The 26,702-nt window shown below is 35.7% G+C and overlaps 1 protein-coding gene across 1 annotated transcript in view; it reads left to right on the top strand.

Moving 5' to 3' along the window:
* The window catches only part of LOC141558834 (solute carrier family 22 member 15-like), a 185,839-nt gene extending 159,447 nt beyond the window's left edge, over nt 1-26,392 (top strand). The window contains exons 10-12 of the mRNA XM_074296613.1: nt 14,218-14,290; nt 17,594-17,749; nt 24,704-26,392. Coding sequence (XP_074152714.1) covers nt 14,218-14,290; nt 17,594-17,740 — 220 coding nt within the window. The 3' untranslated portion in view covers nt 17,741-17,749; nt 24,704-26,392. The remainder of the gene's footprint in view (nt 1-14,217; nt 14,291-17,593; nt 17,750-24,703) is intronic.
* Nucleotides 26,393-26,702: the final 310 nt, after the last annotated feature.

Genomic DNA, 26,702 nt, shown 5'->3' with positions numbered 1-26,702 from the left:
TGATTTTTTTTATAAAGAAAGGTTAAATTATGTATACTTGATCTGAGTTTCATTATACAGAAAGCTTAATTAATATATACTTGAGGTATAATATATTATACAGGAAGTTTAAATGACATATAGTTGATGTAATTTATATTATAAAGAAAGTTTATATGACATATACTTGATCTATTGTGTATTATACAGAAAGCTTAAATAACATATATTTGACCTGATTTTTATTATACAGAACGTTTAAATAACATATTCTTGTATAATATACAGAAAGGTTAAATGACATATACTTGAGGTATTATATATTATATAGATAGATTATATGACATGTACTTGAGCTATTATATATTATACAGAAAGGTTAAATAACATGAGCTGATTTTTATGACACAGAAAGCTTAAATAATATATACTTGAGGTATAATATAGTATAAACAAAGTTTATATGACATATACTTGAGCTATTATATATTATACAGACAGGTTAAATGATAGATTCTTGAGCTATTATATGTTAAACCCTAGAGGTTAAATGAGTTGTACTTGAGCCATTTCATATTATATAGACAGGTTAACTGACATATACTTGAGCAATTATATATTATACAGATAGGTTAAATGACATATTCTTTCAGTATTATATATTATACACAGTTGGTGAATGACATATACATGATCTTCTATATATTATAAAGGTAAAATGACATACATCAGTGTTAGGATTACTAGGTGAGAACTCAGGTTGTCTGGACAATGACAAGGTGACAATGACAAGGTGAGACAATGACACGTTACACATAAGCTCTTATATATTATACAGAAATGTCAAATGTCATGTACATGAGCTGTTATATGTTGTACATAGTGTTTCAATGACATATAATTGAGGTATTTTATATTATATAAACTGGTTAAATAATATATACTTAAGTTGTTATATTACACAGAGAAATTCAAAGATATATAATTAAGCTATTGTAGATTATACAGAAAGACTATATGACACATACTTGAGCTATTATGCTGTATACAGACAGGTGAAACAACATATACTTGAGCATTTATACATTACATGGAGAAGTTAAATGATATATGCTTGAGCTGTTATATATTATACAGAGAGGTTCAATGTCACATAATTAGGGTATTATAGATTATACAGAAATGTTACATAACATATACAAGAGATGTTATATGTTATCCAGAAAGAAATAACATATACTCGAGATAATTTTTATTATACAGAAAGCTTAATTAACATATCCTTGAGCTATTATATATAATACAGACAAGTTAAATGACATATATGTGATGTATTATATATTATAAATAAAGTTTAAATAACATATACTTGAGCAGATTTTTATTATGCAGAACGTTTAAATGAAATATATTAATGCTAATTTTTATTATGCAAAAAGCTTAATTAACAAACACTTGATCTATTATATATTATATAGAAAGTTTAAAAGACATATACTTGAGCTATTATATATTATACAGATAGGTTAAATGTCATATACTTAAGTTATTATATATTATATAAAAAACTTTTAATGACATGTATTTGAGCTTTTATATATTATACTGACAGGTTAAATGACATGTACTTCAGGTATTATATATTATACAGAATGGTTAAATGGCATATAGTTGAGCTCTTATATATTATAGAGATAGGGCAAATGACTTGAGCTATTATACCTTATACAGAATGGTTAAATGACATATACTTGAGCTATTATATATTATACAGACAGGTTAAATAACATTTGCTTGAGCTGATTTTTATTCTACAGCAAGCTTAATGACATATATTTGAGGTATTATTTATTACACAGACAGGTTAAATAACATATAGTTGAGCTATTATATATATATATGTATATATATATATACACAGAGAGAGATACATTAAATAACATATACTTGAGCTGATTTTTATTATACAAAAAGTTTGAATAACATAAAGTAGAACTGTTATATATTATACAGAAAGTTTAAATGTAATATACTTGACATTATATATTATATAAAGAGGTTAAATAACATATACTTTTATTATATATTATACAGAAAAGTTAAATGACATGTATTTGAGCCATAATATATTATTCAGAAAGGGTTAAATGACATATACTTCAGCTATTATATATTATACAGAAAAGTTACATGACATATTGTTGAGTTATTATATATTTTACAGAAAGTTTAAATGACTTACACTTAAGCTACTTGACATTATACAGAATGGTTAAATGACATAGACTTCAGCTACTATATATATTATACAAATAGGTTAAATGACATATACTTGAGCTGATTTTTATTATACAAAAAGCTTAATTATCATATACTTGAGCTATTATATATTTAAATGACATATAATTGAGTTATATATTATGCAGAAAAGTTAAATGACATGCATTTGAGCCATTTTATATTATACAAACACGTTAAATGAAATATACTTGAGCTATTATATATATGTTATAGAGATCAGTTAAATAACATATACTTGAGCTGATTTTTATTATAAAAAATTTAAATGACATATACTTGAGGTTTTATATGTTATACAGAATGGCTAAATGATACATCCTTGAGGTGATTTTTATTATACAGAAAGTTTAAATGATATATACTCTAGTTGTTATATATTCTAAAGAATGGTCAAATGACATATACTTGAGCTATTATATATTATAGAGGAAGGTCAAATAACATATAGTTGAGCTGATTATTATTTAAAAACTCAATTAACATACTTATACTATTATACATTATACAGAAATGTTAAATAACATCTAGTTGAGTTATATATTATACAAAAAGTTTCTATGACATATATTTGAGCTATTATATATTATACAGACTGGTTAAATGGCATACACTTGAGCTCTTATATATTATACAGAAAGGTTAAATGACAAATTTGAGTTATTATATATTATATAAACTGGTGAAATGACATATTCTTCACTATTACATATTATAGAAAAAGCTTAAATAACATAAACTTGAACTGTTCTATATCATATAGAACGATTAAGTGATATTTACTGAGCTGATTTTTATTAGACAGAAAGTTTAATTTTCATATACTTGAGCAATTATATATTATACAGAAAGCTAAAATCACCTGTATTTAAGCCATTATATATTATATAGACAGGTTAAATGATGTATACTTGAGGTATAATATATTATACAGAAAGTTTAAAAGACATATACTGAGCTGTTATATATTATACAGAAAGGTTAAATGACATATATTTCAGTTATTATATATTATATAGCAAGGTTAAATGACATAAACTTGAGTTATTATATATTATATAGATTGGTTTTATGACATATACTTGAGCTATTATATATTATAGAGAAAGGTTAAATAAATTATACTTGAGCTGATTTTTCTTATACAGAAAGCTTAAATTAATACATACTTGATCTATTATATATTATACAGACAGGCTAAATGACATATAAATGAGTTATTATATATTATATAGACAAGTTATATGACATATAATTGAGCTATTATATATTACAGAGAAAAGTTAAATAACTTATACTTGAGCTGTTTTTTATTATACAGAAAGATTAATTAATAAATACTTGATATATAGTAAATTATACAGAAAAGTTAAATGACATATAGTTGAGCTATTATATATTATACAGACAACTTAAATGACATATACTTGATCTGATTTTTATTATACAGAAAGCTTAAATGACATATATTTGAGTCATATATTATATAAACAGGTTAAATGACATTCTTGAGCTATTATATCTTAGAGAGAAAGTTTAACATATACTTGAGCTGATTTTTATTATACAGAAAGCTTAAATGACATATGCTTGAGATATTATATATTATAGAGAAAGGTTAAATAATGTTTACTTGAGCTGATTACTAATAGCAAGAAAGTTTAAATGGCATATACTAGAGCTGTTATATATTATACAGAAAGAAATAACATATACTTGAGATAATTTTTATTATATAGAAAGCTTAATTAACATATACTTGAGCTATTATATATTATACAGAAAGGTTAAATGAGATATAATTGAGCTATTATATATTTTACAGAAAGTTTAAATGACATATACTTGAGCTATTATATATAACATAGACAAGTTAAATGACATATATGTGAGCTATAATATATATTATACAGATAGATTAAATAATATATACTTTAACTGATTTTTATTATACAGATAGTTTTAATGACATGCACTTGAGCTGTTATATATTAAACAGAAAGATTAAATGACAAATATTTTAGTTATTATATATTATATAGCCAGGTTAAATACATATACTTGAGTTATTATATATTATATAGATAGGTTATATGACATATCCTTAAGCTATTATATTATAGACCAAGGTTAAATAAAATATACTGGAGCAGATTTTTATTATAAACAAAGCTTAAATGACATATACTTGAGCTGATTTTTATTATACAGAAAGATTAATAAACATATACTTGAGCTATTCTAATTTTTAGAAAAAGGTTAAATGATATATACTTGAGCTATTATATATCATACAGAAAGGTTAAATGAATTATACTTGAGCTACTATACATTATACAGTATGATTAAATGATCTGTATTTGACCTATTTTATATTATAGTGTAAGGTTAAATGAAATATACTTCAGCTTTTTATACTAAAGGGAAACAAATGACATATACTTTAGCTATTATATATTATGTAAACAGGTTAAATGACATATCCTTAAGCTATTATATGTTATAGAAAAAGGTTAAATAACATATATGGAGCTCATTTTTATTACACAGAAAGCTTAAATGACATATATTCGAGCCAATTTTTATTATACACAAAGTTTAATAATCATATACTTGCACTAATATATATTATACAAAAAGTTAAATGACTTATAATTGATTTATTATATATTATACAGACAGGTTATATGATATATACTTGAGCTATTATATATTATAGAGAAAGATTAAATAACTTATACTTGAGCTGATTTTTATTATACAGAAAGTTTAATTAATATATACATGAGCTATAATATATAGTACAAAAAGGTTAAATGACATATACTTGAGCTATTATATATTATACAGAAAGGTTAAATAACATATACTTTAGCTGATTTTATTATACAGAAAGTTTAAATGACATATATTTGAGTTTTATATATTATATAAATAGGTTAAATGACACATACTTGAGATTTTATATATTATACAAAAACTTAAATAACATAATTGTGATGATTTTTATTATAGAGAAAGTTTGAATGGCATATACTAGAGCTGTTATATATTATAAAGAAAGGTTAAATGACATACACTTGAGCTATAACATATTATACAGGAAGTTTCAATGACATATCCTTGAGCTGTTATATAGTATACAGGGATGCTAAATAACATATACTTGAGGTATTATATAGGGTTTAAATGACCTATAATTGAGTTATTATATATGATATAGACAGATTAAATGACATATACTTGAGCTATTATATATTATACAGACAGGTTAAATATCACATACTTGAGCTGATTTTTATTATGCAGAAAGTTTAAATGGCATATACTCAAGTTGTTATATGTTGTACAGAAAGGTTATAGTATACAGGAACTTCAATGCCATATACTTGAAATATTATATATTACATAGAGAAGTGAGTGACATACCATATACTTAGGCTATTACATATTACACAGAAATTTTGATGACATATACTTGAGGTAATATATGTTATTCAGAAATGTTAACTAACATATACCTGAGCCATTTTATATTATATAGAGAAATTAAATAACATATAATTGGGGTATTACATATTGTACAGAAAGGTTAAATGACATATCCTTGGGGGGCTACTCTTTATTATGCTGAGAATTTAAACGACACGTCTCATGTTACTATATATTATATTGCGAGAGTAAGTGACAGTTACTTGAGTTACTCTATATTTTGCTGAGAGCTTAATTGAAATCTTCTTAGGCTATGATACATTATACTGAGAGGTTAGATGAGTTATGTGGGTTACTTGGCTAGCAGGGCTCAGAGGCAGGCCTTAAACCTGATGGAGCTTGGTGTAATAGATCGGGCTTCTTACTGGAGCCTGGAAGACGAGGGTTCAAATCCTGCCTTGGATAACATGAACTATGTGACTTTAAGTAAGGTGATTCCTCCCTGTCTGTTTTCTCCTTTAGAAAATGAGTTTGGGCCCTTCCAACTTTAAGTCTGTGATCCCCAGTCTCCCCTACTCTTTCCCCACTATCCCATGTTATCTCTTTAACATTTTATGAAGCATCTTCTACATCCAGGGCCCTAGCCCGGGGATAGGTACACAGGTCAGAAGCAGCACAGTCTCTGGGCTAACCTCCGCTGCCGGTGGAAGACGTGGGCACATGAGTGCAGAGGAATCGATCCAGCTGTAGTGCTAGAAGGGTCAAGGCAGAGGTGTCTGGAGAAAAGACTGTAAAGAATACTAGGATTCAGACGTTGCTTTCCTGGGGCAGGAGGGAGGAAGGATTCGGGGAAGAGCGCTTTGAAGGAGCTAGAAATGGAAACAGTGCCTTGTGGGCATGGCTGCTGAATCTCACCCAGCTGGCAGAGGGCACATAGCCCAGCGCTGTGGATTCTTGGGATGATGGACCAGCCGTGTCTCCATTAGCTCCGGGGCCAGTCTGGAGCCTGTGGCGGGGAAGGTGGGTTAATGAGCACACTCCTTCTGACTGGCATAGCCTCTCTTGGGTTACCTGGTGCTGTCAAAGCCTGGCCTCCAGCAGCTGAATCAGTGTGCCCGCCCTCTGCCCCCTCCCGTCTGACTGAGGGATTTTTGGCTCGGCTTCCATCAGCATCGCCGTCTCTGGCCCTTTCTCGCTCCTCGCCATGTCTGCTGGCTCCCGCCCGTGTCTTGTTCTGCCACATTCCTGGCCTCCGCCTCTGCTGGGATTGCCTCACATACACCGGGCTCTCCAAGTAGGGAAGGGTTCACTCAGTCTCCTGGATCCTGTCCAGGTTCCACCTGGGCTGAGGAATTGCTGGACCAGTCCCAGAGAGTCCCCTGGCCCTGGTTCTTTGGAGGGACTGGCCTCTGTGGGGGATCCTCCCCTGGCACCTGGCAGAAGCATGGCCCCAGGAGACCACCCTGTGGCAAGAGCAGGGCCATCTCACAATATGGGAGACAAGACTCTGAGCTGGGATAGAGGCACTCAGTGGGAGGGAAATATGGATTGCCGTAGTTGTAATGACCTCGTGTATGAGGTCCCAGCTGGTTTGCCACGGCAAGAAAACTCTTCACCCAGAATTCTTGCCAGGGCCACCCACTAAAAGAAACAAGGGTGAGTGACAGATTATGGGACTTGTCCTTGAATCCTGGCCATGTCATATTTGATCTTTGGGTCTTGATTTCCTTATCTATTAAATGGGAAATTTGGACCCGATCAAGGGTACTTAATCTGGAGTTCATGATCTTGTTTATTTTTGTATTTTTATGACTGCCTTGCAATATATTTCATGTATTTAAAACCATTCTGAGAAAGCATCCATTGACTTTGCCAGGCTGTCCAAGGGGGCTACTCCCTCAAGATTCTTTGGCTCTGTTCATATTTTTAAGAGAAATTTATCCATAATGTGCAATGATCAACTGTGACAGACTTGGTTCTTCTTAGTGGTTCAGTGATCCAAGGCAATCCCAATAAACTCTGAATGGAAAATGCCTTTTGCATCCAGAAAAAGAACTATGGAGACTGAATATAGATCAAAATAAACTATTTTCACCTTCCTTTTCCTTGTGGTTTTTCTCTTTTGTTTGATTTTTCTCTTCCGATATGATTCATATGGAAATATGTAAAAAAAAAAAGAATGTACATGTTTAACAAAAAAATTGTTTGTACAAGTAACTGGGGAAAATAAAAATAAGAAATCAATAAGAAATTAACCATAATTGAGAAGAGCTTTACATTTAGGAGAAGAATCCCTTGAATAGAGGATCTCCAAGTTCTCTTCTCAGTCATTTTCTAAGCTTTAGGTCGGCTGCACACCTCCCTTTCTCCAATCAGGCACTCTCTCCGTGTGATGGTTACTGTGGGCTCCAAACTGTGCTGCTTAGTTTTTTTCTGTCCAGGTTTTTCTGTCAGTGCCCCAGATGCTGGGATTGTTCAATGAAATGTATCCTCATTACCTCCTGCCCACAAGGGTTAGTAGTCCCCATTTCTTTGGTGGCCAATAACTTTCAGTTCCCTTGTACTCCATAATTCAAGGTTTACTCAGGAGCCAAACCCAGCCCTCTGGGGATTCACACAGTCACTCACAAACTTCCAAGGAACTGTGCCCGGATGCTCCCTCAGTTCCTTCTCAACTCCCTCAACTTCTCTAGAGTCACTTTTCTCTGTTCACTCTCATGACAACTTATTCTTTCCATCAATCCTCCCTCCCTCCCTACTCCACTCCTGAGGGCTGGTTTGCCTGGCCATGCTTTCTCCACCAAATACCAAGATCAAGAGATTGTCCCAATTGATTCTTTAGAGCCGAGGTGGGCTAAGGATGTAATTACAACTCCTGGCAGTAGCTGGGTGAACAGGCACTATTATTAGTTTGCAACAAGGAGAGATGGAAAGTGAGGTGAGAACTGGGTGGCTGGAACACATGAAGTTTGTGGAAGGGAATTCAAATGCATCTGACAGGATAGAGGATACTTATAATCCCAGAGGCCTTCTGATATTTCCTGGAAATATCATGATAATTTCTTGGACCATCATGGTATTTCCTTGGACCACTGTTTCTCAAAAGTCTTTTGGGGAATTGAGTTATTGGTTTGCCATGGCCCAGTCCATATATCCTCACCAAATCCTTTTATCAACTGTGACAGTGGGAGCTCTTCTCTCCCTAGCTGATCCCTTCCTCAAGGTTCTTTGGCCCTGTTCATATTTTTTTTTTTAATAGAAATTATCCATAGTTGAGAAAAGCTGTATATTTACAAGGAGGTATGAAGGCACCATTTGCTACATGGCACCATCATGTCACTCCCTAAGTTTAAAAATAAAATCAGGAACAAGTACTTTCAACATACTTTAGAAACTCAACCCTCAATAGAGGAGACTGGGCCCTCTTCTTCATCCATCATCCATTTCACCTAAATGTAAAGCTTTTCTCAGGTAACGATAATGTCTTATTATTTTATTTCTTAGTTTTATTTTCCCCAGTTATTTGTAAAAACAAAATATTTTTGGTAACACATGTACATTCATTTTTTTACATATTTCCAATATGAATCATATTGGGAGAGAAATCAGAACAAGAGGGAAAAGCCACAAGGAAAATAAAAGTGAAAATAATATGTGTTGATCCATAGTCAGTCTCTCTCTGGATGTGAATGGCATTTTCCATCCAAAGTTCATTAGCATTGCCTTGGATCACTGAACCACTGAAAAGAACCACGTCTGTCATAGTTGAGCATTACACAATTATGGATGATTTCTATTAAAAACATGAACAGGGCCAAAGCCTTCTTGGACAGTCTGGTAAAGTCTGTGGAGGCTTTCTCAGAATCATGGTTTGAAATTCATGAAATATATGCTACAGTACCCATCCTAGGCTACTGTCATCAGTGAACAGAAGCCTAAGAATGGATTTAGCCTAGACACCCATGCACGCCCCATTGCCTCTGCAGAAGTTTGCAGCCTTGTGATAGGCCCTGGATGAGATCTAGGTCACTCTGATTGCCTTCTCCTAGGTGTTCTCCAGTCCATTAATGTCTTCTTCTTCTTCTTTTTTTTTTGTTTTCTGAGGCAGTTGGAATGAAGGGACTTGTCCAGGCTCACACAACTAGTAAGTGTTAAGTGTCTGATACTGGATTTGAACTCAGTTCCTCCTGACTTTAGGGCCAGACTCTATCACTGCTCATCTAGCTGCCCCTATTGTCATCCTTTCTATCCTCATCCTCCTCTCCAGATTTAACCGCCCCCCTCTTCCACTCATCCTGCATTTTAAACTTGACTCATATTTTGCATCTCAGGGCCAGCAGGAGACAATTGCCCATTGTAGCTGGAGGTATCTCTGGTGGCTTCCCATTCCCCAGAGCCGGAGAACCCGGCTGAAGGTCTTTGGGAGAGCCCAGCTGAACATCATGAATCCCCAGGAGACATGTAGTAGATCTGGTCTGGCTGAATTCTTAGGGCCTCCGGGATGACAGCTTTTCCAGCAGCCAGGAGATGGAACAATTGATAGCATTTTTGCCATTCTTCTAGCGCTCAGACAGTTGTCTTCAGGCTCTCGCTCTCCCCGTTCTGGTTTGCTTGCCCCAGATTGCAGCAGCCCCTGCTCCGCCTTCCGCCCCCTGACCTGGCACAGGCTGGCATAACAAAGCGTTGGACTTAGGCTGGGGATCTTGCTCAAATGGGCTTCGCTGCATCTTACACATGGGATCTTGGGCAGGGCACCGAGCCATTTAGAAGCCACCCCCCAATAGTATTTCATGAGCAGTAGTGTTCCTTAATTTTTTTGACGGAGGTATTTTTAAATTGTTTGTAAAAATCCAAATCTGAACCTTAGAAGAGAAAGTACTTCTCTAAATGTAAAGTACTTCTACAGTGAGGAAAAAGAGGTTCAATCACTTGCTTGAGATCACACAACAAGTTAGTGCTAGAGATAGAATTCGCACCCAAATCCGCTGTCTTCCTGTGACTCTGGCTTCAAATCCTACCTTTCCTATTCAGAGGCTGTGGGCTTGTCATTTCCCCTATGGGAGAACCCCATTTTCCTCATCTATAAAATGAAAAAAATGGACTCATCAAGTCTCAAAGTGTGATCTCAGGGTTCCCCAAGGTCAAAATTATTTTTTAATACTACAAAGATGTTTTAATTTCCAGCATGGTAAATATTGGTAGATATCCACATTAGCAAAAGCTCCTGGGAGGGGTTCTTGATATATATTTTTTATAATATAAAGGGGTCTTGAGCCCCCAAACTTTGAGAAGCACTGTACTAGCCATCCCAAGTGCTGAATTCTAAGAGCCCATGGCTATGACCTTGGTGGGGACTACAAGGCCTCGGTGCCCCCTAGTGTCTGTGTGGAACTTGGCAATGACATTGACTTTGAGTCCTTAACTCTCCTTAGACAATTATTAACAGGCCCAGCTTTTTATCTTTTCCTTTGAACTTTTGGACACAGGATATGCTAGTGCTCTCGTTCAAGGGTAACTCCTGCTGTAATATGGACATTTCAGAAGCACAGAAGGGCTTATTCCCACTGCAAGCTCTTAGGGGAAAGCCTTTCATAAAGAAATAACCAAGAAACCCACAATGCCGAGATCCCACGTGGAGCCAGAACCAGGTGTTGTGTCTTTGACAGTGGCGCTCAGGGACCGTTTCTGGGGAGCCTTTGTGTCAGCATCTCTCATCCCTGGCGTGTTTCCTGTCTCCTGGGTCACGTCCTCTCCAAGGCCTTTTCTAAGCTCCCTCAGTTGTTAGCTCCCCCACCTTGCCCTCCAAAATGACTTTGTATATCTGATGTATTTTCTGTTTACTTCTCTGGGTGTGTGGTCTTTCAGGTAGCTCCTTGAGACCAGAAATAGTCCCTTTTTTTCTTTTTCTATAACTCTGGTATCTAGCACAGTTTTTGGAAAACAGCAGGCACTTCATAAATGCCCATTGGGTTGAAATGGACTGAATTGAATTGAAGAGTATACTCCCATCTGTTACTCTTAACTAGGTGGCGATGTTGCTGAAATGTTTGAGTTTCACTCCATCTATTATGAATCTTTCACCAGGAATGTGTTTTAATTTTTGACTCTGGGAATAAAATTAAATTGATTAGCTTCTGTTTTTAAATCTGTAGGATTCAATCTTAGGATTTAAAACTGAGATAAACTAGTCCAGGATTCTTCAGCTTGTCTTTAAATTTTTTTCCCTTCATGTTTGGATGAATTATTTCAACAAATTGGTTTTCTTTGTAAGATGATATAATTCTATGCATTCATAAACATCATTTGGAGAAGGGACCCATAGATGGCCCTTAAATACCAAAAGGTTACATGATGCAAAAAAAAAAGGTTAATAAAAGGTTAATTCCAGATCTAGTGTCAATCTCCTCATTTTAAAGAGGAGAAGCCAAGGAGGAACTAAAGAGAAGTGATCATTAGCTCAGTATCACATAACTGGAAAGCAGCAAAGTTGAGATTTGAATTTGATCTCTTCTGTTTTCTCAGCACTCCATTTTATTCCTCACTCAGAATTCAAAGGAGTGGGCTCTTCTGCTTTAGCAAGCCAATCTGGGATTTCTCCCTCTATCTCCTGCATGATTTTTGCTTTTTTTGTTACCTAGTCATTTTTCAGTCTTGTCCATCTTTTCTTCATGACCCTATTTGGAATTTTCTTGACAAAGATCCTAGAATGGTTTACCATTTCCTCTTCCATTTAATTTTTCAGAAAGGGAGCCTGAGGTAAACAGGGATAAGTGAATTTCTCAGGGCCACATAGTAAGTGTCTGAGGCTGGATTTATACTTTAGTTCAACTCAGTAAACATTTGTCAGCATTTATTATTTATTACTGTGAGCAGATTAGAATCAGTTCTAAGGGAAATAAAAAGTTTAGCTAAGACATGATTCTGCATTCATTGAGCTTTGTGTATTGGGGGCAAGATAAAGGAGGATATTCAATCCAGCAAGCAATTATTAAATGTTTACTGCATGCCCAGCACTTGCCAGGGACTAGACCTAAAAGAAAGACAAAATGAAACAGTCTCTGTCCTTAAGGAGTTTGTGTGCCATTGTCATACAGTGATATTCCAATTTTGTCTTTCTGACTTTTCCATCTTTTTTTTGAGTAGATTTCATTTATTTTATGTCATCTTCAGAAGGTAGCTTCATCCCTTCCCATCTCTCATCTTCCTCATCCTTATACAGCTAGCACTAGATAGGGTTATGTCTCCACTTAGTATTTATCTTTCTAACCCTCCAAAAAAGCAGCAGACTTCTTCACTAAATTGCCTCAGCCTCTTCCAGGCTCTGCGACCCTCTCTGTACCCCAATTTGCTCATTTGTGAAATGAGGATAATAGTACCTGTCATACAGGGTTATTGTGAGACCCACACACCTCTACATGGAGCTCTTATAATCACTAGCAATTCTTATATTATTTTGAAAATACCAGTGGATAGAGAACATTAGAGAAAGGAATGACAAACACCTCCAGTATCCTTGCCAAGAAAACTCCGAATAGGTCACAAAGAGTCGGGTGTGACTGAAAAGACTGAACAATAACAGATGATTAGATCTGAAGGTAAGAAGAGTTCAAATCCAGCCTCAGACTTATTGGCTGTGTGACTAAGTCACCTAATCAAGAGATTATGGTTTATGTCTTTTGTGTACTCCCCTACACTACCTGGCACAGAATGAGGCATATAGGAGTTAATGAATAAATGAAATACTTGAGTGACTAACCATAGAAGGATAATACCCAGGAGTTCTAAATTCCACAGTAGCCTGTATTCACTGGTCCTTTAAAGTACAATTATTATGCAAGAGAATTTCCACATTGATAGCCCTGTATGTGAATGAAATCCACTATCCAAACCCTTTACACTACTCCTTTTTCCAATAAACCTACCAAACTCATAAACTTGCAAAGAAACAAACAAATAAAACTAGATTCGTTTGGAGTTAAAACACCTGAATTCTAGTCTGACTTTGCACATACCGTAACATTCTGTGTGACTTAAGGTAAATCACTTAACACTTTTTAATCTCAATTTACTCATCAGCTAAATGAGGGACTCAAGAACCTTCAAAGTTTCTTCAAATCTAAAATCCTGGAATAAAGATCTAACTAAAAAGTTAGTCAGTTGCCATGTTCTCTTCCTCCCTATGCCCTGATAACCTTGGATTCCCAGGATTCTGGTATCCTGGAACAAAGGTTCTTACTCTGAGCTCCAGGTCCATGGATCAGGTTCTTAGATGAGGAAAAGATTGCATCTTTATTTTCACTATAATCAAAATAAAATTTAGCATTTCTTTTAATTATTAATGTAGTCAATTCTGTGTAGGGGTTCATAGGCTTTACCAGTTTACCACAATACAGACAAGATTTAAGAATCCCATGTGTCGGATCTTTGGCCAAGATATTAGATTCTGGGATTGGCTTTTCTCTCTTTTGTTTATGACTTACAATCCCTTCTCTGATTTTGCCTTAAAAGGAACGCTGGCTTGGGGGTCTGTTCCATGACTTGCAGACTTGGTGGTATATTGGCTCCCTTTATACCTACTATGGTAAGTTAGATAATTTTTTTTTTGTTTTAGAGATGGTTGCTGAGATATTGGTAGGGATGGTGGCTTGGCTTGGGGGACAGAATGCTGCATTTGGACTCATGCAATAAATAAATCCATCGGCTCAGATTCTGTCTCTGTACTTGCTAGCTGTTTGCCATCTCTCTGAATCTCAAGAAATTCCCTAGATAAAGATGGTTGTATTGCTGAAGAAAACAAGTTCCCTTGTACCTTGTACCAAAACTGACATTTGATTTGAGTTGTTAAAATCTAAACACGTTTTCTTAAGCAGCTAGGTAGGATAATGGATAAAGGGCTAGAACAGGAAGAGTTCTTAGTTCAGATGTAGCCTCAGACATTTACTAGCTCAATTTCTTCAATAATAAAATGGGGATAATAATTGCATCTACCCCCCAGGTTATTGCAAGCATTAAATGAGATAATATGTGTAAAGGGCTTAGTGTAGTGCTATAAAAGCTAGCTATTATTATTATTATTAAGTCTTTTCTGACCATTGCCTTATAAAAGCACTTTAAAAAATTCTGCATTGTTATTAGGGATTTGACAAACTTTAACACACATGAATAGGTCAAATACAGAATGCAGCAAAAGGATTACATGTTAAACTCTGAATTTCTGTTACATGCAGCTTGGGGGTTTGTTTGGGTATATAGGAAATTCAAAATGATATTCTTTTTTTTTTCTCCCCAAGCCAAGGGTCAAAGTTTATTATAGTTGTAATGCCAATCGAAGCAGACTAAGTTCCAAAGGAATTTAGCAAAGAGCCAGAAGCAAGAAGATAATTTTGTAGGAAAGAGAAACAAAGATCAGGTTCAAGTCACTGATATTCCAATTTTATGGCTTAGAGGTACAATTGAAGAGTGGTAGGGCTGGCGATGCACCCATTATTGAATTCTGTGCTTACTGACCAATAGATTGTTTTCTGACAGCCAGCCTTGTTTTGGTACTTCCATGGCTGACTACCCTTAGTGTTTCTCAGAAATTGCTACATTCTCCCTAGGAGCTATAGCTCAAGCAATCAAAACTCAAATTCATTTGGGGTAAAGAGAGGATTTTGTGGAGCTCCTTCAGGCTGACAAAGTATGGAGAGCTGGCCCTGCCCAGTCGAGTCCAGACTGAGAAGGGGAGACTTTAAGATGGCGGCAGCCGCATTATCCAGGGGGGGGAGAATGGGGGCGAGTCTCAGAATCAGATAGCCGATGATATTCAGGTTGAACAAATGGTTGGAAATTCGTGCCCTGCAGCCTGAGACAAAGCTCTCGAAAAGGTTGAATAACAGTTGGCATGGAAACATGAGTAATAACACTCTTGCAAGTAGAAGCTTTCTATTCCTAGGGAAAAAGACTTGGGAGGATCATTTATTAAAAAAAATATGTCTGTACCACAGGACATATAGTCCAAACAGATGTTATTTTCACACTAGTAACAAACTTGAATAAAATCAACTTTTTCAATGATGGAACACAAAATATCCCATTAAATTACATCTTTTTAAGAACACTGATTATACTAAAATTCAATGAAATAACAGTTAGGTTCCATAGACAGTGTATCAAATTAGGGACCTAATTTGCTAGGGATATATATCTAGTAAGAGGCAGATGACTAGCCCAAATAATACTCATTTACTGCCAATTATTTTGAATATAATGACTGCATATTTTCAGATCTTACACATTTGTATTGTGCCCATGGCTTCTGCTGACCGCTTGTTCTGATCACAGAAATTTGCTTTAAGAGAAAAAAGCAGGGACATGATTATAATAGCATCAAAACAGGTCTTTTAGGCTTCAGCCGGAGAGCACAGACACGACAAGATAAAGCATCCTTAGCTCTGTTTCAGGCTTGACAACCAATTATGCAGTAACAATTCTACCTCATAGACAGACTCGGGAATAATCAGGTGGGAAATAAATAAAGCCAGAACTGGGAAACTGAGTCAGAAAAATCTGACCTTGAGCAAAATCTCTGTTTCAGGGTTGATAACCAATTATGCAGTAACAATTCTACCTCATAGACAGACTCGGGAATAATCAGGTGGGAAACAAATAAAGCCAGAACTGGGAAACTGAGTCAGAAAAATCTGACCTTGAGCAGAAGCCTCCCAGCTCTTGCCCAGATAGATGTCTACCTGTGACAGTGCAAAATGGTTTCCCTCTGAGTAACTTATGATATTTCTCTCAAATGGTGGGTTACTGACTTAGTAATCCATCATACAATCATACTCAAATTCAAAACTCAAAAGAATATCAGTTACAGTCTCAAGAGATTTTATGTCTAGTAGCAAATTCCATAAATCATAGCTTAGAGCTAGCTACATTATTTTTGCTCTTATAAAGTTGCAATAAACAAATTTATAGATTCTTAGTAAATGCATTCCATTTTGGGGGAACTATGCATCCCAAACAAGCTCATAAAATGGTATTTCTATCTTGTTCTGATCACTTATTTCTACTGGTTTCATCTATTTTTTTTATTTAAAAACTTTAAAAAATATTTCTTTAAAATGAATTCAGACAAATATATCTTATTTATTTTAAAAATGTTTCATTGATGTAAAAAAAAGAGCACTTGTAAAAAAAAATTGAGTCATCTGCCTCCAAGACCTACTTCTCTTCAAATCCCAGAGAATATAAAATTCATCATAAATATCTCATAAAATCAGCTTTCCTGACCAAAGGGTCACAGGGTATGGTAGATATTGGATTTGGATCTGGGCAAAGCCTGCATTCAAACTCACTTCTGATTGTCCCAGCTGAGTGATTTCTGACTCTGCTTCCTCTTTTGAACAGTATAGAAATGAATGCCCACCTCACAGACTGGTTATAGGCAAAGTACCTTACAAAGTTATAGTGTTAAGGGAATGACTAATATTTGTTACCCTTTGTTTGCCAATAGGATCTTAGAACTGAAAGGGATCTCTGAGGCCATTTAGCCTTAATTTATGATGGAGAAATGGAGGCTTCCATTGGCAATATTGATTCCAACTCAAGTCCCTTCGAGGCCTCTTATATTTTCTAAAACTTCCTCTTTGCTAGGGTGGAGTTGTTGCTTTCTTATACTCCCATGTCAGGCAAGTTTGGCTTTTGGGCAAAATATGAGCTTATTTATGAAATACAGTTTTCTGTGTATTGATTTTTATGAAGTGTTTGAGAGCACTGACTGCCTTTATTTATGGTGGATGATTCAGTGAGGTTGAAAATGAATTTGAGAGTCTTGAAAGAACAGTATGAAGGGTGTGAAAAAAAAATTGGTCATTTCAACCGCTGACATTTACAATTCCAGAAATCTATCAGCCCATCTGTCCCCTTTGTGGTGTTTGGCATCAGTGGGCTGTCAGCAGGATTCTTGGATCTCCTTCTTCCAGAAACTCTAAATCAACCAATAACAGAGACCCTCCAGGATCTTCAGGCCTCAGAGACTAAGTGCTAAAAAGTCATAGTAAGACTTACTTTTCCTTTTTCTCATGTTTTCTTTTCTTTTTTTAGTTGGGAGGGAGTAGGCAATCATTTATAAAGAACAAAATAATTGGGGAAGTAGTTTGTATAGCAGAGTGATCTGCATATACAGGGGATGCTGCATTTGCTGATTATTTTGATAATAATGATGTCACTTATATAATATGTCATACTCATCTTAAAGTGATAAAAGATGAGAATCAGTTGAAGGGTGGGGGGACATATAGTCTAAGGATGAGAAGATTTTGGGTATTTGAAGGGTGATTGTGTGGAGTAGGAATTCATTCCTTTATTTGAATTCAAAGGAAAGAAATTGGAACAACTAATGGGACCAAGAGAGATTTAGGTTTGAATTAATATGCACTTATTAGGCACCTTCTATGTACCAGACTTTGGGCTAAGCACTGGGAAATCCTCAGGAAAAGCCTTCTTGTTATTTGGACTTTCTCAAAAGGCAGTGGGTTGACTCAGGAAGCAATGGATGCCCATTCATCAAGGATGCTATAGAGAGGAATTGGACCAGGGGGCCTCTGAGGTCCCTTCAGTCTCTGGAAGAATAGAATGCTAAATGTTCACTCTCTTGCTTAAAATGTGGCTCCTGGAACTGAATTATGGCATTCCTGATGTGCTTGGGTTGGGACATGATGGGACTATCCCAGCCTTGTTCTTGGGAGTCTGAACATCTGGCCAACACATTAGCTTTGGGGATTTTTATATCGTGCTATTGATCTATATTGAGCTTGCAGTCCATTGGAACACCCAGATCTTTTTCACACTAATATTTAACTGTTTTTCTCATATTGCACTGTGAAATTGATTTTTTGGATACCAAATGTAACTTTACACTCATATCTGTAAATCTTGTTTTATTTATCCCAACATCCTAATCTTTCAAGATCATTTTGAATCCTTCCTTGCCCTGTCATTTTTTTTGTGTGTGTATGTTTATTCCCCCATCCCAACTTTATGTAATCTGCAACTTAAGAAAGTGTGCTGGGGGCAGTTAGATATCGCAGAGGATAGAGTATTGCCCTGACATCAGAAGGACCCGAGTTCAAATGCGGTCTTAGATACTTAATAGTTACTAGCTGTGTGATCCTGGGCAAGTCATTTAACTTCAATTGCCTTGAAAAAAGGAAAAAAAAGTGTGCCATCCATGTTTTTACACAAAGGTGTTTTATGTCTTTTATTCATATTGATTTTGAGTCCTTAATTAGGTTGTAAGCTTTTAGAAAGCCTATGTTTTTATGTAGCATCCTATTTTTTTTTGCATCCTTTACACTGTTGGGCATAGTGCCAAACCCATTGTAGCTCCCATTTCTGCTTATAGGATCAAGGATCAATTTCAGGCTATAAGGGACCTTAGGGAACACAAGTCTAACTTCTTCATTCTATGAGGATTCTGAAGTTCAGAGGTATAAAGCCAATTACCCAAGATCACTTAGTTAGTAAGTATCTGATGGAGGATTTGAATGAATGTCTTCTATTCTCCAAGAGAACACAACAATACTGCTCCACTTAGCTGCTTCTTTCTTATAATTTAAAATTTTTTATTAGTATAAAAGTACTATCATATTAAGGATAAATTAAAGACATAATTAAAAATCATAATTAAAGTTGTGGCTATTTTGTTTTTTTAATAATAACTTTTTATTTTAAAAATATATGCAAAGATAGTTTTCAATATCCACCCCTGCAAAACCTTGTGTTCCATTTTTTCCCTCCCTTTCCCCTTCCTCTCTCCCCTAGACAGCAAGAAATCCAATATAGATTAAACTTGTGTAGTTCTTCTATACACATTTCCACATTTATCATGATGCACAAGAAAAATCAGATCAAAAAAGGAAAAAAAATGAGAAAGAAAAAAAACAAGCAAACAACAACAATAACAACAACAAAGGTGAAAAACTATGTTGTGATCCACATTCAGTTCCCATAGTCCTCTCTGAATGCAGATGGCTTTCTCCATACCAAGTCTATTGGAACTGGTCTGAATCACCTTATTGTTGGAAAGAGCCACATCTATTAGAGTTAACCATAATTGTTGTTGCCATGTACAGTGTTCCCTTGGTTCTACTCAGTCCACTTAGCATCAGTTCCTGTAAGTCTCTCCAAGCCTCTCTGAAATCATCCTGCTGATCCTTTCTTATAGAGCAATAATATTCCATAACATTCATATATCATAACTTATTTAGTCATTCCCAACTGAAAGGCATCCATTCAGTTTCCAATTCTTTGCCATTACAAAGCTTAAGGTGCTTTTTAACAATAATAGTAATAACTCACATTTCTTTCAAACTTCAGATTTACAATTTTCCTCACAAGTTTATGAAATAGAACGTGTTACTAGTTCCATTTTATAGATGAGGGAATGAGGCTTAGAGGGTAAAATGATTTTCCCATCAGAACTGACTTTTGAACCCAGCTCCCATGTTCTGTACTATTTATATTATAGAGTGCAACTTCTGTCACACTAAGCCCAGAATCCCAGAGTCTGAGAGTTTGAAGGGATCTCAGAAGCCATTCAGTCCAAATTGTCCAAGACCAAGAGCCCTTTTTGTAATCTTCCCAACAAATGATTGTCCAGTCTTTGAAGACCTCCAAAGAGAGGGAACTCACTACCTTCCCAGGTCTAATTGATATTAATAATTAATCAGTAAACATGTTCCTAGAAATAAAATTAGATCTCTTGGTTTGTCTTATGTATCAGGAAAGTGAAATGGCTTTTCTTAAAGTTACATCTTTTTATTAAAAAGGAATAAAAGATGAAAGAACAGGGTCTATAGTGCAGAGACCTGGATTCAAATCCCAGAGTTGCCTCTTACTAGCTATAGACCCTTTCAAGAGAAGCTACTTCAGAGCTTCTCATCTATAAAATGGGGATGATTATAATTTTTGTATCTCCTTGTTTTGAGAAGAGCACTTGGCAACCCTAAAAATGCTTTTATTTTTAATATGTAAAAATACTTCCTATTACTACGTGTCAGAAACCATCTGGAACATTTACTTGTGGCAAATGCTTTCTAAATGCACTTCTGCAAGAGCAAATTAACTGGGGGTTTTCTGGCAGGACAATGAAGTTTTGAAGAAAACTCATCAGGCAAAACTGCCAAGAACTGAAACCATGACTCCAAAAAGCCTGATTGTAATTGGACTCAGAGATAGCAGGCAGCCCAGATGGAGGACACAAGCTCTCCTTCTGAACTATCAGAATCCTTTAAAAATCCCCCAAATTGGACAAGAGCCCATTCATTTGACCTGTGCTTATCACAAGATCCATTTTGATTTGATTTGAGAAGCAGCATCCTGCAGGGAAAAGAACATCGGAATCAAAAGTAGTGGGTTCAAATGCCATGGTTTTTATTCTCCAGAATGAAGTTATCCAATTTCTTTCTTTTTTAATTATATTTTTATTCTTAAATATTTTTCAATTACATTTTTGAACTTTTAATAATAATTTTTAAAAATATTGAGTTCCAAATTCTCCTCTTCTCTCTTGCTCCTTCTTCCCTCATGGAGAAGGCAAGCAATAGATATCATTTATACATGTGAAGTCCTACAAAACATATTTCCCTTGCAAACACACACACAAAAGCAAGAAAAATAAAGTTTAAAAAGTAAAACATAGTTCTTTAAACTGCTCCCATCTGTTATTTTATGTTCCTATTTTTTGCAATTTGTCCATGTAAATTTGGTTAAGAATCAATTGATATACTTCTTGAGGTAACAAACAGCAGATTTTAACTGCATTCAATGCCCTTTTACCCCGAGGAATTCATGACTAGAACTACTTACAATGATCAAGTCTTCTGTATGGATCCCATTTTATTTTCACAAAAGTTAGTTATCCAATTTCTTAATCTCCTTGGGCCTCAGTTTCCCTATCTGTGAAAAAAGGAAGTTGGAGTAGATATCTGAGGGCCCTTCCAGTTCTGCATCTATTATCCCATGATCTCTCCTTTGCTTTTTTTTTTTTTAAAGCTTTACATTCATTTTTTACACATTTCCATATGACTAATGTTGGGAGAAAAAAAATCAGAACACAAGAGAAAAATCATGAGAAAGAAAAAAAGGTGAAAATATGATGCTTTGATCTGCATTCAGTCTCCATAGTTCTCTCTCTGGATGCAGCTGACATTTTCCATCCAAAGTTTTTTGGAATTGCTTTGGATCCCGGAATTGCTAAAAAGAGCTAAGTCTATTATAGTTGATCATCATATAATTTTGATGTTACTGTGTATATTATTCTTCTGATTCTGCTTGCTTCACTCAGCATCAGTTCCTGTAAGTCTTTCCAGGCTTTTCTGAAATCAGCCTGTTCATTATTTCTTATAGAACAATAATATTCCATTACTTTCTTATACCACAACTTATTCAGCCATTCCCCAGTTGATGGGTATCCACTCATTTTCTTTTTCTTTTTTATTGAAGAAAATAGCTTTTTATTTTTTAAAATAAGTTTTTTAGTTTTCAAACTATATGCAAAGATAGTTTTTAACATTTACCCTTGCAAAACCTTGTGTTTCAAATTTTTTTCTCTCCTTCCCCCAACCCTCTGCCCTTGAAAACAAGTAATCCAATATATGTTAAACATGTGCAATTCTTCTATACATATTTCCACATTTATTATGCTGCACCAGAAAAATCATATCAAAAAGGAAAAAAAAATGAGAAAGGAAAGAAGCAAGCAAACAACAACAAAAAAGGTGAAAATACTATGCTGTGATCCACACGCAGTTCCATAGTCCTCCCTCTGGGTGCAGATGATTCTCTCCATCACAAGCCCATCGGAATTGCCCTGAATCACCTCATTGCTTAAAAGAACCAAATCCATCACAGCTGATCATCACATAATTTTTCTGTTACTGTATAGTATTCTCTTGGTTCTACTCAATTCACTTAGCATCAATCAGTTCATGTAAGTCTCTCCAGGATTCTCTGAAATCATCCTGCTGATTGTTTTTTTTTAATAGAACAATAATATTCAAAATTCTTCCTATACCATAAATTATTCAGCCATTCCTCAACTGAGGGCCATTCACTCAGTTTCCAATTCCTTGCTACCACAAAAAGGGCCGCTATATCTACCCATTTTCTAATTCTTTGCCACCACAAATAGAGCTGTTGCAAACTTTTTTTTTGGCACGTGGGTCCTTTCTGATCTCTCCTTTTCTGCTTCTCATCCATGTGATCTTGTACAAGGCCCCAAACTCTTGACTTCTTTTTCTTCACCTTTAAAATGAAAGGGCAAGATAAGATGCCTCGGAGGTTTTCCCCAGTTTAAAGTCTGTGATCCAGAGATTGCCATTGCTTTGCCAGCACCTGAAGACAATCTGACCCAAATTTTGTCTATGAACTAAAATGAATCAAGAGAGCCACAAGACTGGTTTTCATTATATTTTAAAATATATTCAACTGTAGAATGATGAGATGACATTTTAGTGAACTCAAAATGCTCCTGTAAAGACTTGTATTTGTCTATGTAAGATGACAAGAACTATGATTGAGGTTAGTGGATGTCCTCGGGCTGTTGAGAATTGTGTTTTTCTAGTTTGTGAGTTATATCTCCAATAAACTTCTTCTATGTCTGTTCATGACCTGGAGGAGACAGTGGATTCTCAAAGGATACTGCTGATGGAACATAAGCTCTGTTAAGTCCAATCATCCAGCCAGCCATCCATCATCTATTCATCTAGCTATCCATCCATCCCATAAGTATATGTTAGATTTTCTTCCCCTTTAACCCTTATGTTTGTTTGTGGGGGAAGGGAGAAAGGGAAGGACAGCAGAGAGCTCTCAGGTGGAGTGTTGCAGGAAGAAGTGCACTCCTAAGGCAGTCGAGCCCCAAATATCCTGACTTACTTATAGCTTGGCCAAGAGCAGAGTGGTTCATCCCCAGGCTGACTTTATCCCCCATAGCAACTAGGTCTGGAAGGGCAATGATTCTATATCAGCAGGAGGAGAACCCACCTTAATAATAATAAAGTAATTGTTTTAAAAACAGTTTTGAGGTAGATGATCATTGATGTTGTCTAAGTAGTCTGTGTTTGGATGAATTCTCCCTTAAATCCATCAATAAGCATTTATTATGCACCTGCTGCATGTTAGATACTATGCACACAAAGAAGGAAACAATTCCTACTCTAAGGAACTTATAACTCACTTCTTTGTATCTTACTGTCTAAGGGACTAGAGATAGAGGTAAAATAGACCCATTTTTAAAAAGGCACTGATGGGGGGTGGGTTCATTGGATAAAGTTCTGGATCTGGACTGGAATCAGGAAGACCTCAATACAAACATGGCTTCAGACATTTACTAGCCATGTGCCTCTGACACATTTCTCCCTCAGTTTCCTCATCTTTAAAATGGAAATAGCACCTACCTCCCAGGCTTCTTGTGAGGATAAAATGAGATACTATTTACAAAATGCTTTGTAAACTTCATATAAATGGTAGCTGTTCTTATAAAAAGTTTATGGTCCTTTGGGCAATGTTTCTCAAACCATTTGGTATCAGGACCCATTTTCACATTGTTAATAATGTCTTTGAATCCAAAGAGCTTTGGTTTATGTATTTATTTATCAATAGTTAATGTATTAGAAATGAAAACATTTTCTCTTATTATTCTGAACCTCATGAGTCCCTGAGGGTCCCCAGACCGCACTTTGAGAGCCACTGCTTCCAACGAAAGCCATCCCCTGTTTTACAAAGAGGTCACTGAATTTACAAGAGACTAGACTAGAGAGAAAGACATGACAAATGTGAATAGCTCCTGAGCCACAGACGCTGTGATTTGAATTAGTTATTTTTATTCACTGTTCTGACATGATAAATAGAGAATGCAGGCTCAGTTGATTTAAGGGAAGAGGCAGAAAGAGAGACCCAAAGGGTAAAACCACAGAAGTTTTAATCCTGCCTTTTTTGTCTCTTTTAATAGGTGTGCTAATGAAAGGAAATCATCTTTTGAAATCCTCCAAAGGACAGTGGCTTGGATCAACATTTGAGCAGTTTTTTTGTTTTGTTTTGTTTTGTTTTTCAAGGAATTTTTGCAATTAAGTCAGAAAATCATTTTTGATATTAGAGGAGAGAAAGAAACTGTGAACCCTGGAGATCAGTGCATGGGATGGAATGGGAGGAGGGCCATGTTTATTTTTCTAATTAGGTGGATCCCTGAAGCAGAGGAGAAACACAGCAGTGAATGAAGAATGAGAGATAGCCAGCCATCTTGGTCCCCACGGAAGGAGCTAATGAATGACAAGGGCAGGACTTTAGCACAGCTGGATTTGGGGAGTCATTAGAATATCATGTGCATGTTTACAGGAACCAAGATGAAGTTGGGCAAGGAGTGAAATCTTTAGCCTTGAGGGGTGAGCAGGCCACATTGGAGTGTTGCAAAGATCCACCATTGGAGGGAGACTGCCTGGCTGCTCTTCTCAGATTTGTCATCAAGCCCATTGTCTGTCTGATCCAACCGTCCCCGCCCCCCTACTCTTTCTAATGTTCTTTTTATGCACTTTCATGGCAGAATACCTCATAGCTATAACCAAAGATTTTTTAAAAATTGATTTTATACTATTAAGAGTCATACTAATTAGATTACGTGCCATAGGTTCCCATTCTTTGGGAATCTATCAGTCATAAGCATTCAGTCAGTGGTTGTAGAGTGGACAACAAGAGAAAGAAAGAGCCCCCACCATGATAACACTGGTATATGGGATGGGAACAGTGGTATGGGTTGAATGTTATTTAATGCATTTCATTTAGGGAAGAGCCATTCTCTCTTGTGTAGCCAAAAAGACTTGGGGTTCAAATCCTGTCCTAGACAATCCTAGACAAATCACCTCACCCCTAGTGTTTGAAGTACCTCTCTAGGACTATGAGTTGCAGGAAAGATACCCACCTGCATTGATAGGAGAGAATTTCCTTATTTAGGAGTTCTTTATATTAGGGATCACAAAGTCTCATCCCTATCTTCTATCATGTTCGGCTAATAAAGATTCATATTTGTTCAGTTAGCAAAGCAGGGCAGGACTCTATAGTCTGAGTTTTGCATTTTTTATTCTGCCTCTGATTATGGCCTGCAGCAGCATGGGAGGGGGTGCCAAACTACAGCTAAAGCTGCCTCCCTGCTGGGTTAATTGGTATTTAAAACATTCCTCCCATAAGGTAAAAGGTACTTAGGACCTCTGTTTCCAGGGCAACCAGGAAGCATTTATCAATGATAATTTTATTGCCTGCAGGATAAAATATAAAGTCCTTAGCCTGGCTTTTAAGCCACTCCAGAATCTGGCTCCAGCCTACTTTTCTCCTCTCATTGGACAGTGCTCCCCTTCCTTCCTGTACTTTAAGTTCCAGCCAAATTGGACTATTAGCTGTATATTGAACTCCACATTCTACCTCCTATTTCTCTGCATTCTCAGAAATTGTTCCTCATGCTGGAAATTCACTCCTTCCTCCTCTCTATCTCCGAAGTTGTATTTTTCTTCTTTTTGAAAATTCAGTTTTATTTTCAGGTCTCCATTCTTTCCACTACTCCTCCCCTCACCCCAGTGAGAAAAGCAAATAAACAAGTCCTGTTACAAACTTATGTGTAATCAAATGAAATAAATTGTCCATGTCCAAGAAATGTCCCTCTGTCACCTCTCTTTATCTAGATATGGATAAAATGTTTCATCATGAGTCTCTGGAATTGTCTTTGGCCATTGTGTTGATCAGCATTCCCAAGTCTTTCAACATTATTTGTTTTTATAATAATATTGCTATTGGATAAATTGGTTTTCTGGTTCTACTTACTTGACTTATGCATCAGTTCAAACAAGTCACTTCTGGTTTCTCGGAACTCACCCCCTTCATAACTACATCTTTCTTTAAGATTCCACTCAGGTAGCACTTCCTCTGTGAAGCCTTTCCAGATTGCTAGTTGTCATCAATCTCTC

Source organism: Sminthopsis crassicaudata, chromosome 2 (genome assembly GCF_048593235.1).
Source record: "Sminthopsis crassicaudata isolate SCR6 chromosome 2, ASM4859323v1, whole genome shotgun sequence".
Taxonomy (NCBI): domain Eukaryota; kingdom Metazoa; phylum Chordata; class Mammalia; order Dasyuromorphia; family Dasyuridae; genus Sminthopsis; species Sminthopsis crassicaudata.
Note: the sequence above shows the minus strand (reverse complement) of the source record. Positions and strands in the feature narration are given on the sequence as shown.